This window comes from Pyxicephalus adspersus, chromosome 8, assembly GCF_032062135.1.
Source record: "Pyxicephalus adspersus chromosome 8, UCB_Pads_2.0, whole genome shotgun sequence".
In the NCBI taxonomy this organism is placed as follows: Eukaryota; Metazoa; Chordata; class Amphibia; order Anura; family Pyxicephalidae; genus Pyxicephalus; species Pyxicephalus adspersus.
The window spans coordinates 34,743,568-34,756,750 of NC_092865.1; the positions used below are offsets into that span (position 1 = coordinate 34,743,568).

Here is a 13,183-nt window from a genome sequence, read left to right on the forward strand (position 1 = left end):
TATATATATATATATATTTATATATATAGTTGGATCATGAGCAAATACATATATAAACTTGCCCTTCACACATTTTTAGCATTTTACCTTCCCCTTTAAATTTCACTTAACAATGAAGGTGACAGGTTTCAGACAACAGTAACATTAAAGTAATAGATTTAAAGTAAAGTGTGTCTGTGAAGGTGTGAGCCTGAAGTCTGCCCCCATGAATCAATACATGAATCAATACAGAGCAAGGAATCCCATTGACTTGGTGATTAAGGGAAGAAGGAGGACAGGGGGTGGGACTGTGGTCACATTTCTCTGCTCACACATCTTCCACAATCTAGTATTGCTTGGGGAGGAGAAGCAGCACAGGACTGACATTGAAAGTGAACTGGCTCAGCAGCCTCCCTGGAAACTCTGGAGGATCCAGAGAATAAAGAAAGCTGGATGTGTTCTTCTACATGAAGGTCACCCAGGAAAGAAAACATCTGAGATATCTGCAATGGTTTAAATACTCTTTGGGCTCTGTATATCACAGTTACAGGACAAGAGGAAAGTAGTTTGTTTCTAATCTCTGCTGGTTGACTACACGAAGTCTGCACTTCCAAGGTAAGGACTAATACAATCACAATATGTCATTGGCTATCATAAATATTATTAGCAATAGACAAAGAGAATCTTCTTATACTTCAGTCCAATAATTATATTTTTTCTGAAGTTTAGATACTTTTACCATTGCATTTTCAATGATTTATAAGGAGATGTCTGCAAGTTTTTTTTACATATAAATAATAAGCGTGCTACCATCAGGATCTGTTTAATGGGAGAAAAACTTTGGTACATGTAACTGTGTAACTATATGGTCTATAGATGGCAAATTATGACTTAGAATTAGTAGTAAGCATAAACATATATTTGTTCTGCTGTATGAATGGTCAAAATATGATAACCCTTCTCAATCTTGGGAACCTTTTAAAAAACCCTTCCAGTCCTAGGGAACCTCGGACAATATTAGCGTCATCTACACTCATGGTACATCAGCCGAATAGTCAGTGGGAAGGATGGTTTGAAGGATGGTTTGTGGTCAGTTGCTCATTGCTTTAAAGAACCCATAGTAACCCCTGGGGAAACTATTTTTCACTTTTTCAGACTCAGGCTTTGCAGAGATTTTCCAGCAGGTTGGTAATGGGAAATGTATGATAACAAGCATATAATCAGGCCAACATGACCTGACCTTGCATGACTATCACAGGCAATTCTCAGTTCCCACTGGTTTGAGCCACAAATGACCACCCTGCAGATTGGACTATGTAAGGTAATTGCTAGGTATCAGAGTATTTTTTTTTTTTTTCTGATAAAGGTGGCCAAAGGCAATGAGATGTCTTACTGAGAGCAATAGGTAGCAATATATACAGGACATTCATCAAGTCGGGACATTCATCAAGTCAGATTCTAAGGTCCCCCATTGCCAGATTCATTTAATTTGCATTTGTAGCACTTGTGCTGTGAATCTTTATCAGTTCAGATCTATTGCCTTTCCCAAAAAAAAGAGTAATACCTAACACTTTTGCATAACTAAATGAATATTTCATTCACGTACATGTACATATAAAAAAAGGGAGTTGGACCCCCAACAAGAAAACATAACCTGCAGCTACATGGACAGTTAAATATCTTTGCTGCTACATTCTAAGCACTTGTGTACAGTAACAACATATGCAGAATACAGAAATCAGTCTGATGCCACTGAGATAGCAGCGTACAATACTTTAAAAAGATGAGCCTTTAGGGTAAAGGACTATTTTGTATACACATATGTAAATTTCACATACTGCTATTCATTACAGGGTGCAGAGTGCATTTGTATATTGTCTGATGCTTTCTGTAGCCTTAAGGCTTATTTAATTAACTTGAGCTTTTTACCTATTTAGCCAACAATAGAATCCTTTTGACTTGTATTCATTTGGAAGTTATTGGTCAGTCTGATTGTATACAGCCCAATGAAAATAGACAAAGCCATCGATCCGAGTAATGGTGTGTGGAGGCATGGTAATAAGTTTTTTCTATAAACTAGATTAATCATTTTCAGAAAAAAAAGTCCAACATTTATGCCTCCAATATTTTGTCATTTTGCAACTGTTATAAGCTGCACTAGGAGAAAGGAAGTTTGAAATGTACCTTATGAAACAAACAATGTTTGAGGACAGGCAAATGTTCCAATCTGGACGTATTCCAAATTCATTATAGAATGACTGATGCTTGAAATGACAATGCTTGAAATTTTCACTGGCCAGGTACATGTTCTCAAATCTGAATAATTTATAATCTGGTCATTTAATATGAGCAATGCTGTATGTGTCTTTGGTCGGCAAACTAGATAACAAACGTCTATAGCATGTGATCCTTACCTATGATTTTGCACATGCTTTGAAGTCCCGGTGTTGTCTGCTGTAATTCTTATTCTTATAGAGTGCCGAAAACACCAAAAGAGTTACGTGATCAATGTTTGCATTTTTACTCTTGAAGATGTTTTCTTTTTTTTATTATTTAATGAAATTATGAATAAGGACTTTGGCCAAAAATCAAAGTTAAGGCCAGGAAATAAATATAAAGAACATAGACGACCCAACCATTATAATCCACTCATAGCTGTATCCCACCCTGCTGGTTAAATACCCTTTAGTGTCCTATTGTTTACCAGCATGGGAATGCCCACCCAGTTTTAGCTGTTTATTGATGCATTTCACTTGTTTCCAGGAGCTGCTTTTTAAAATATACCGACATTACCCTGGCATTTGTCCTTTAACAGCTACAGTCCCCATGGAAAGCCACCATGACACTGATTTACAAGAGACCCCAGCTAAACATTAGCCCATGCTTTTGCAGAGTCATTACCACGTAATGTAAATACACCACTTCATGTGATTTATTTATGTACGAGGCATGTGACATCCGTCGTAATGGCTGATTGATTGTGGTTGTTTACAAGGCACAGATATTTATTCAGGAAATTAAAGTTGAGAAACCCAAAGGATTCTTTACAGGATGGAATTTGAGATGGAGTACTCGTCTGAGTTCAGAAAAATCCTTCATTTTCAAAGTCTTGGGTGCATACCAATTGTGTACCGTAACCTGATACCGATACCCTTTTATGGGAGAACCCCAGTGATCCAGAAATTGACCAGATCCATTACAGGTTTGCTGAATCACCCTGGTTCTCCCTTGATAGTCTATCTTCTCCATTATTGAAGAGTCAGGCCCAGTGTGCACATTTACCTGGCTTTATAGTACAGTGTGCTTGGCCTACTGCAAGAGCTTAACACCATACTTGGCTACATTGTAGAAATAGTAAGTAAAAAGAAATATTATATTGACTCATTATTGAGTCCCAGTGCCATATACATCAATCACATTGTATCTACTGTCATTTTATAGGGGTGCATAAACGTTATATTTATAGTGCACTGTATCCTAAATTATGGCTAATATTACTTCTGTTCGGAGAAATGCAGGACTGTACAGCACACCAGGGTACTGCTGGAACTCATGGTGGATACATTACCTGCAATATTGTTAGGTCATAAAAGGGAATCAGTGCATGAATAAAGCAACAGGTTCACTTTCATCCTTCTTTTATTGCTGCTTAGTTGGCCTTTAGGAATGAATAAAAGACACTCAGCTCCTCCAGGTGTTGGAGTAAAAGAAAGGTAAATAAAGCAACTGGAAAAGCTGTCATTTACATGAACCTGTGTGTTTGCCTACAATAGACCAAGCACAAGTTCGCTTTATTCATATTTGTAGAAGTGGAAATAGATTTAGGAATGGTGTGACAAAACAGTAAGATATAGTAAGTGTTTATGTATTTAAATGCTTGATTTACCACAATATTCTTCTACTCTTCACACATGTCACTGTGGTTTATGCCAATATAGGTCATCTATACATATACTTCAATTTTACATATCAAATACTAAAGGCAGACACAATTAGACTGTGAACTCATCACAAAAGGCCCCTCCGACAATGTAACAATAACAGAACTCTACTTTCCTACATCTAGAATCCACCTACAAAGTCACTTGTCTATCGCAATATAAGTTACTATTAAAAGAAGATAAAGATTCTACTATAATCATTTTGTTTGCGGATCAGAGATGCTATAAAGGTATTGCTATACTCTGTAGTACCTTTTAGTACTGTTGTCTTCCTCTTTGACACTTTTCCAGTACATGCGGTGTAGTAAGCAGCATCCTCTGGATACAGCTATGTACTATTTCAGTTCTTGTCCATGCTGGCTTCATTTCCTTTCTTCCAGCTCACAGCTTCATGTTAGCCAAGCTTAACCGCTCTACTTGCGCAAAATAGAAAACCTTACCCCACAGATAGAACGCTTCCTCTATAACACAGGGTGACTTCACACAGCTACTGAATATAGTTACAATGTAGGATTACCTTCTAGAAAAACCATTTCCCTGATTATGAAAAATGAATGCCGGTGGTTTTCTATTATTTAAAAGTCATAAAGTATAAATACCTAAATTCCTGCAATACCCTGTATAAATAGTGGTGGTCACTTAGGCTTTTGTACCTTGGCAAGTGTCTGCCTTCCTTTACATAATACAAAGTTACCTGCATCCATGTATTGACTGCATGAGCTAATAGTATATCTGCATATGGCAGCCCTTATACAACCCTTTTCAATACATTTGTCTCATCACATAGTATCTTAATGCCAAAGACCAGTGATTTATTGATTTCTGTTACTTGCTGCAAGTTTCTGCACCTAAAAAAGAAGTCTTTATAACTAAATCAGCAGCTGGAGAATAGTTATGTGCCAATATTTATTCCCTGTTGTTTACCCATACATCACATTGTTACTTCTATTGTATATTCCAGCATATCTTCTAGTTGTCAGTAAGACCACAAAATGCCAATTCCATTGGGTAAAAACATTAGGTCTGATTTAAAAATATTTTACAAAAATTTGTTTTTTCAAAAAATACATTTTCAGTGCTTAATTTGTAAAGGATAACATACAAATGTTATATAATTGATATTTTAGAAATGAACTGAAATGAATTAGTAACAAAAATTGTGTTCTTCATCAACAAATATATATATTTTTTTATATTGCATAAACTAAAGCTGCAAAATGCATTCTTACTGCATGAACTAAATCAGAACAATCTAACCAATATGTTATTATGTGGTTTCAGGAATGCAAGTGTAGTCATATACATTGGAGAAGGAATCTTAGCTACTGGAGCTTCATTTGAACATCGCATCTGACATCTAGTGTTAATTTCAAGAAACTACAGCAGCTACGACTGCCAAGATGACGGCTCATAACTACTCCATGGAAGATACTATTTTATTGCATTATAATTACACGGGGAAATACAAGAACCCTTCTAAGAGTGGTCTGAAGTCAAGCTCTATCATATTTATAATTATCTGCTGCTTTATTGTATTGGAGAACATTCTTGTACTGTTGACTATCTGGCGAACCAAGAAGTTCCATCGTCCAATGTATTACTTTATTGGCAACTTGGCACTTTCGGATTTATTAGCTGGAGCTGCTTACACAGCCAACATCCTCCTTTCTGGGCCCAATACATTTAAGCTGACACCAAATCAATGGTTTTTACGGGAAGGAAGTATGTTTGTTGCTCTCTCTGCCTCGGTCTTCAGCCTCTTGGCCATTGCTATTGAACGCTACATCACCATGTTGAAGATGAAGTTGCACAATGGAAGCAAAAGCTCAAGGTCTTTCCTCCTGATTAGTGGCTGTTGGCTTCTGTCTTTATGTCTTGGAGGTCTACCAATTATGGGCTGGAACTGCTTAAGGGAACTGCAATCTTGTTCTACAGTCCTTCCCTTGTATCATAAAAATTATATTTTCTTCTGTACCACCATTTTCTGCATACTATTGATGGCTATTGTAGTTTTATATGCCAGGATCTACTTCTTGGTAAGAACACGAAGTAGAAGCCTGACTTTTAGGAAGAACTGTGCCAGAACCAGTCGGAGTTCAGAGAAGTCCATGGCATTGCTTAAAACAGTTATTATTGTCTTAAGTGTCTTCATCCTGTGTTGGTCACCACTTTTTGTTTTTCTCTTGTTGGATTTTGGATGTCAAGTTAGAGCTTGTGAAGTTCTTTTCAAGGCTGAATACTTCTTATCGCTTGCAGTTCTTAACTCTGCCACAAATCCCATTATTTACACCCTGACCAATAGGGAGATGAGACGTGCCTTCCTAAAAATGGCCATCTGTTGCCATGGCTCCATTATGAACGCGGGGGCAAAAGTTAAAAGGCCAATTATCACAGGAATGGAGTTCAGCCGAAGCAAGTCAGACAATTCTTCTCATCCACAGAAGGAGGATATAGACTACCCAGCGACCCTTATGTCTTCTGGCAATATGACTTCCTCCTCCTAACACACGGACAGCAGACGTAAGTTTGACAAGCTGCCGTAAGTGGGCATAGCCACCTAGTGGAATATCTCCTTTCCCCCAGGAAAATGATAAGGACACGCAAAGTCCAGAAAAGTAGCATTAGTTGTGAATGGAGACACAAAGCACTTGACTGAAAGGGAATATAAGGAGTAAACAAGCTGTGTAAACCTGACCGTTGCTTGTGGAACACTAGTTTTGCCTGGAAGGATGTGAATTTCACTGAATCATATCTTAATGAAGTGGATCTGTACCTGTATATGAAGTTCAACCATAAGATCTAACATCACTTACCTAAAGTGGATAGGACACCTAGTTATTAAACTTTCTCTAGGAGAGACATTCTGGGCACTTGTTTTTTCTACATACCTTTATATTCTTAACTCTCACAAAAATCACAATATCTCTCACAAAATTTGTTCTACAAGTTTCAATCAACCTAAATTATCTTCCCCTGGAAAATCTAATTTACAGTTGTCCATTTTAAGTTCTTAAGGCATACACCCAAATCAAATGGTATGGTGCACAAAATATGCAGGAACCTACAGTGACCAATCAAGTGTCAATTTACTAATGTCAGTATACGAAAAATGAGATTCTGTTTTCTCGTAACAAATTTCTTTGGCCCTGGGACCCAACTGGACACTTACACTAGCTGATGGCTGAAATATATATAAAAACAACACTACTACATTTACTGGAAGATCATCTGTGTTATTTAATTAATGTCAGGATAGTAGGTGGCAGCGGAGTGGTAACTGTAGCCCCTCCTGGCATTTGAAAACTGTGTACCTGTCTGGATTTGTATAGATCAGAGTACCAGATGGAGTCCTTATCTCAAGTATGTGTTGTGCAGCATCATCTCAAACCTATGTCATAGACTGAATTTTTCTAGATAGCCCCCATGTCTGTCCATCCTTAGACCTGCAAATATACTGGCATTCTCCAATATAATGGTCTCTCTACCTTACCATAACCTAAAATGTACATACATTGATTGGGTCAAAAAATAATTTTAATGATGGAGCACACTTTTCTCCATAGCCTTATCACGTATCTAATTCCACCCCAAAAGAACTCTACATCCTCTCCACAGATACATACTGACCTTGCAGTCATGCCAGTGACCTCAGGTTTTTGCTAACGTTTTGGTTCCAATCTATGGTGCACCAGCTCTACCTGCCTGTAGATTCACATTGGGTTTTGTGGGATTGTTACCTGTGTATTTCCTGCACTGTTCTACAAAACCCTATGGAATGGGGTTCATTCAGTGTTGACCTATATCTATTCAGTCTGCTTAATAATTCTTTGCTTCCTACATGAATTCTTTTAACAAAAGCAAAGGTTTATGACATGAAGTGTTCATGTATTTTGTGTGCTTCTTACATAAAAAGGTTTTCAGCCATCTACTAGGAAAGATCTACTAACAGAAACTTGGTAGCTTCCATTGCTGACCTCTCCATCTTGAAATGTTAGTTGCCTGGTCATCATACTGAAACTTGGGGTGCAGTACTTTGAGCCAATGATCTGCATAATTGTTTTGGGCCATTGACTTAGAAGGTATTAGAGGTCACCTGTCTGCAAAACAGCCAGGCTATGAACATTTTCATATGGACTTCTTAATGGCAGCCATCATGCTTTCTTTTGTCACAGGTTTTCTTTAGAATAATAATAATATATTCCAAATTGGATGTATGTTATTTCGTCATCTTTTATTCCTGTTATTTTTACAAATGACATCAGAATAATTAAGTATTAAGCCACAAGGTTTATAATCACTTTTATGGCACTTTTGTTTTTAGAACCATCTAGAGCCACTCCAATGGAGGGTGTGCCAGTTAACCTGTGATACTATTTGTAAAGATTGAATTTATACTTGTATATTGGACGTAGAAGTGACATAGAATCTCTTAATATCTTGGCAGTGAGTAATAACTGTCTACCACCACAGTAAGGGCTAAGCTTCACAGCTTTTAAAGTATACAGCCAACACTTTTTTTTTCTTAGTAATAAAATCTCAATAAACTGAGAATTAAAATGCCTTATATTTATTCTTGTGTTGTCTATAAATTTAATGAAGTTTCCCTTTACTTCCTGTTCCACAAACACAATGGGATGTGAGAAGAAACTTCTACAAACGATGGGAAAGTTCCCAGTTGTCACCAAACTATCATTTACTATCGAAAGACCCCCCTACCTCTTGTTGTAATGACGACTGTAACAGTTTGGATTTTCCTAGCACTGTCTTGATGGCAGTGATTACCAGGACAAACAGAGACTTTATTTTTAAAGTCAGTTCAGAATGAAAAAGTTTTGACTATTCATTTAATTTATTCTTTTGATATAGAGAGATTTTCCCACTTGCTGGCATTCACCTTATTAGAATAAAATTGCTATTGATTATTCAATAGGAATAGCAATCAATCTCTAAATCAATAGAAAAAAATATGTTGTAACACAATGTACTGCTCAGTCTTTCGTGGTCCTACAATGCATTAATCATGCATTTCTACTATTTGCAACCGCATCCTTCTTGTGTTGCCGTTTTTTCCATGTGAGTAATCAATTGATTCTTTTAATGAAGTGATTTTAGTAGCACGGGTCTTATTTAGATCTAATCCAATAAACTGACTGCCAGCACATGCTAAAACCTTTTCGAATCAAAGTATAAATATATAATGTGCAGCTCATCCCTTAGTGGTGGTAAAAAGTTACAATTGCAGCAAAACAAACCTTTCCTTGTGAATGTAAACTCAAATTAATTTTTCCATTTGGGAAACCTATTTTTCTCAGATATTACAAAGCTGTGTTGTTTTAAACGCAAACCGTTGACAGATGATTTTTAATGAGTCATTTGTAATACTTATTTTGTTTATTTTTATATTGTTTTAGTTTTTTTTTTTTTTTTACCAGTGCAATTAAACAGACTTTTTTTTATGTAGTATTTAAAATGCCTGACTTTTCTTATTGTATTTGCACATAGTACGTTGTATTATAAACCTGTAATAAACTGATGATTTTGTAATATTCTCTGTGTGGTGCATAGAATGAAACAGAAAAACACTGTTTGTCCTTTTCTTAACAGGGTTGAACAATTGTGAATTGCAAACTATTAGAAATTAGCATTATTTAACTTCTTTGCTATAGGTTGTTGAAAGGTAATTTACGATTGTTGCCTTCTGTGTTGGTTTCCAAATATGGTTAAATGAAGGACCCGGAACATTGTGAGGATCCAGGAAATACCATCTGCTAAAGAATGACCAGACAGGAAATCCCAAGAGAGGAGTCAACGCATTCACATGCTTCTGAGGCAAACACTGAAGTGTAGCATACATAGAATTTAAGATTTTTTTTGCCAGTGAATGCCTGGAAAGAGTACTATTGAACACCAATGGGCTGCTATTTTCCAACCACATAACCCTAAAAGGCCAACATCTGCAAATATCTAAGGAAAAAAATGAATAAAAATCACAAGCAAAACATATTAATTAATTGAAGGATTTAAATGGTGTTTTATATCATTTATTTTAACGATTTTTTACCAGAATGCATAAAATGCATCTAACGTTAGTACATTTAAAACTAGGGTTTGGTATTTAATAAATACTCCTTACAGACATTCAATTAACCATTGTCAGAGAATATATAAAATGTTCTGACTTTTGTTTTTTAAACAATGCATTAGCGGTCACATAGGCACTATCTGTACCAATATTATGAAGGGCTTAGCATAGTAATGATTATTTGGAGGAATACAGCAATAACAATGACAGGGAAGCTTGGTGAATAAGCCTTTCTCTTAGTCAAGAAAATAGTGTGATCTGATCAGAAAGCAGCTTGTGACATGGCCATCTGAGAATATCATGGTGCACAGAAAGCTGCAGACATGGCTTTCAGATTTGCAACATGCTCAATGGATGGCAAAGCTGCATGCACATCTACCCACTGCAGCACAAAACAAGAAGACAGAGCTACTGGGGTATAATTAAAGAATTTTAAAATAGATATATTTTGAAAAAAGAACACATTGTTATTCAATTTCATGTGGGAGGTTGTAATGTATTTTTATTTTTGGGGGGGACTATCTGCACTAATATGTACATTTGGCAGACACGTGCATATTTCCTACCAAAGTTATCACAGTATTCCCCCCAAAATGCCTTCCTCTGCTTTTTTCTCTGGAAAGAATGAGCCATCTTTGTTAAGCTATGTCCAAGGTTACCATCTACTTCCTAAACTAAGATGAAACATTATTGCTGTGATCACAAATGCTATCACGGATGATGCGATGCAACCTCTTTCTACGAAGTCACTAGTGAAGAGGACATTTATTTACGATATTTCTGTATATTAAGTCACAAAAAGAATGTTTTTAAGTTTATAAAGTCACTAAATGGACCACTTTAAAGAAACATAATGGATGCTAAGTGTAACACTTACACTTGTGTGTGTGACACTTCACCCTCCGATGTCTTTACCTTACTCAGAGCATAATTATAGAGTGGTTGTGTATAGGAAGAAAATCATCATAAAAAACAAGGTTTAAATATACATATAAAAATATTGAAAATTTCTACAATGATACAGTCCTAAAGCCATCCACATGGCATTGATGCTGTAACTTACGTATTCCAAATTTACCCCTCCTGAAATCATCAGGGCCTTGGTTCACTTTATAGCAATAAACCTTAAAAAAGTGTGCACACCTCTAACCTGGGGTAACCTTGTACACTGCCACAGTTAATCTCAGGTGGAGGTGTATATTCTTGTATGCATGCTTGCTAGTAAATTTGGTTTTTGAATACTTCCATAAAAGAAACATATTTCAATAACCAATGAGTATTTATTGCAAGGAAAGGGTTATTGAGCTACAGCCATTAAGTACATATCTATCTATGTTTCGTCATTCAAACATCTCTGGGGCTGATGAAGGAAGCTCTGATAAGATTTAATGGAATAGGTCATTACGCAGACCCTAACCTTGGATGAGATCCACACAGGATCTGGGAGTCATTTGCTGGAAATCAGCTTTTGCCATCCATGGAAATGAAGAGTCACTTTTTTTTATAAAGATCTGTAATACTAAAAAATGCAACGTCAGTTTGGAACAAAAGCCTAAAACAGTGTGAACAATTCATAGAGATGACGTTGATCTTCCGGAATATTTGGTAATTTAACTTTGTAAATGCAGTTATATATGACATCTGGCTGCATTGCATACGTGTGAACTGACAGGACTGCAAATCAGCTTACTTCCTTTTGCTGGGAATGGAGGAATGCATCTGACATGAGGAAAATTCCCACTACAGGCTCCTTGCTGCCTGTCTGTCACTTTACATTCAGACTCTCTTTAAAATGTAAATGTGATTGGAAACAGACAATAGGTATGTTCACACCTGCTTCTGAAAAACATGGCTGTTAAATAGGCTCCTGAAAGCCTACACTGCACGGCTAGGCTTCCAGGATCATTTTCAAACAAAAAAGCTTGCATTTGCAAATGCCTGTACAAGCTTTTATAAGTTTTTGCAAGTCTATGGAGACATTCAGATGGCCAAAGGACCCTGGAAGCTACATGAAGCTTCTGATCAAACCCTTGTAATAGCCTAAATGCTGTGTACTTATGTAAAATGTGTAGCAAACTCATATCTCCAAAGCCAAGAGTTTGTCACATACTTTGCATGAGAACACAGCCCCATCTCCTGGTTTAATCCGCTTATAAACCGAGATTGTGTTTCAAATGGCATTTTGAGGGAAGAAAACCTGGATTGTACGTTTGTAAGGATAAAAATGTGGGTCTTTAGGGACAAAGTCATTTGTGTTTGTGGATTATAAAGCCTTTTTCCTCAAACTCTTTCAACATCTAAACTTTTTAAAACCCAAAACCTAACAAAAAATAGACCTATTCATTTTAATTTAAACTGTTTTTTTTACAAAGCATTTGTAAGTGTTATCAGGCTGTATAAACGCTTACAAAAGTGTGCAAAACAAGTGCAGTAGAACTGTTCCCCTACTGACTTAACCAAATTAACTGAAGTACTTATTTTTACTTGAATATACAGGTAAATGTTTCAACTCAAGTATAAACCCAGGGCACAAAATGCATCCACCATTGCTAAAATATAAAACAGTGACATTATAAATGCCAATAAAGACATTCATGGTGTGGTTTTTTTAAAACATTTATTTAAAAGGTGAAAAAATAAAATCACATCACCCAGTCTGTATATCTCTTCCCCCTTTTTTACAGGCTAAAATATTTTGTACTTTTGAGTCAGGTATGATTGGTCCCTTGTTTTTAAATGATCTTTTGTGCATTTTTTTTGGCCACTAGTGAATGACGCTGTGTACTTATGTAAAGTGTGTAACAAAATCATGTCTCTAAAGGCAAGAGTTTGTCACATATTTTGCATGAGAACACAGCCCCATCTACTAGTGTGACCCGCTTATAAACCGATATTGTGTTTCAAATGGCATTTTGAGGGAAAAAATCTTGAATTGTACTCATGTAAAGATAAAAATTTGGGTTTGTGGACCTCTCTATGATCCTTTTCCAAGAACTCTTTCAATAGTTGGCAGCACCTAAATTTAAAAGAAATTTTTTAACACCTAACCTAAATCTTTTTTTTTTTTGTCTATTTTATTTTGTCCATGTGATAGCAGCATAAGAATTAAGAAGGTCAGTCACCTTCAATACAGTGAGACACATATAGTAATAATAAATGGATCGAGGTTATACCCCCTAAC

The 13,183-nt window shown here is 36.3% G+C and overlaps 1 protein-coding gene across 1 annotated transcript; it reads left to right on the top strand.

The window, feature by feature from the left end:
- Nucleotides 1-323: 323 nt before the first annotated feature.
- On the top strand, nucleotides 324-9,464 carry S1PR1 (sphingosine-1-phosphate receptor 1). Its single transcript, XM_072420013.1, has 2 exons — nucleotides 324-594; nucleotides 5,202-9,464. Exon 2 carries the CDS (start codon nucleotides 5,321-5,323, stop codon nucleotides 6,422-6,424), a length of 1,104 nt encoding a protein of 367 aa, XP_072276114.1. The 5' UTR covers nucleotides 324-594; nucleotides 5,202-5,320; the 3' UTR covers nucleotides 6,425-9,464.
- Nucleotides 9,465-13,183: the final 3,719 nt, after the last annotated feature.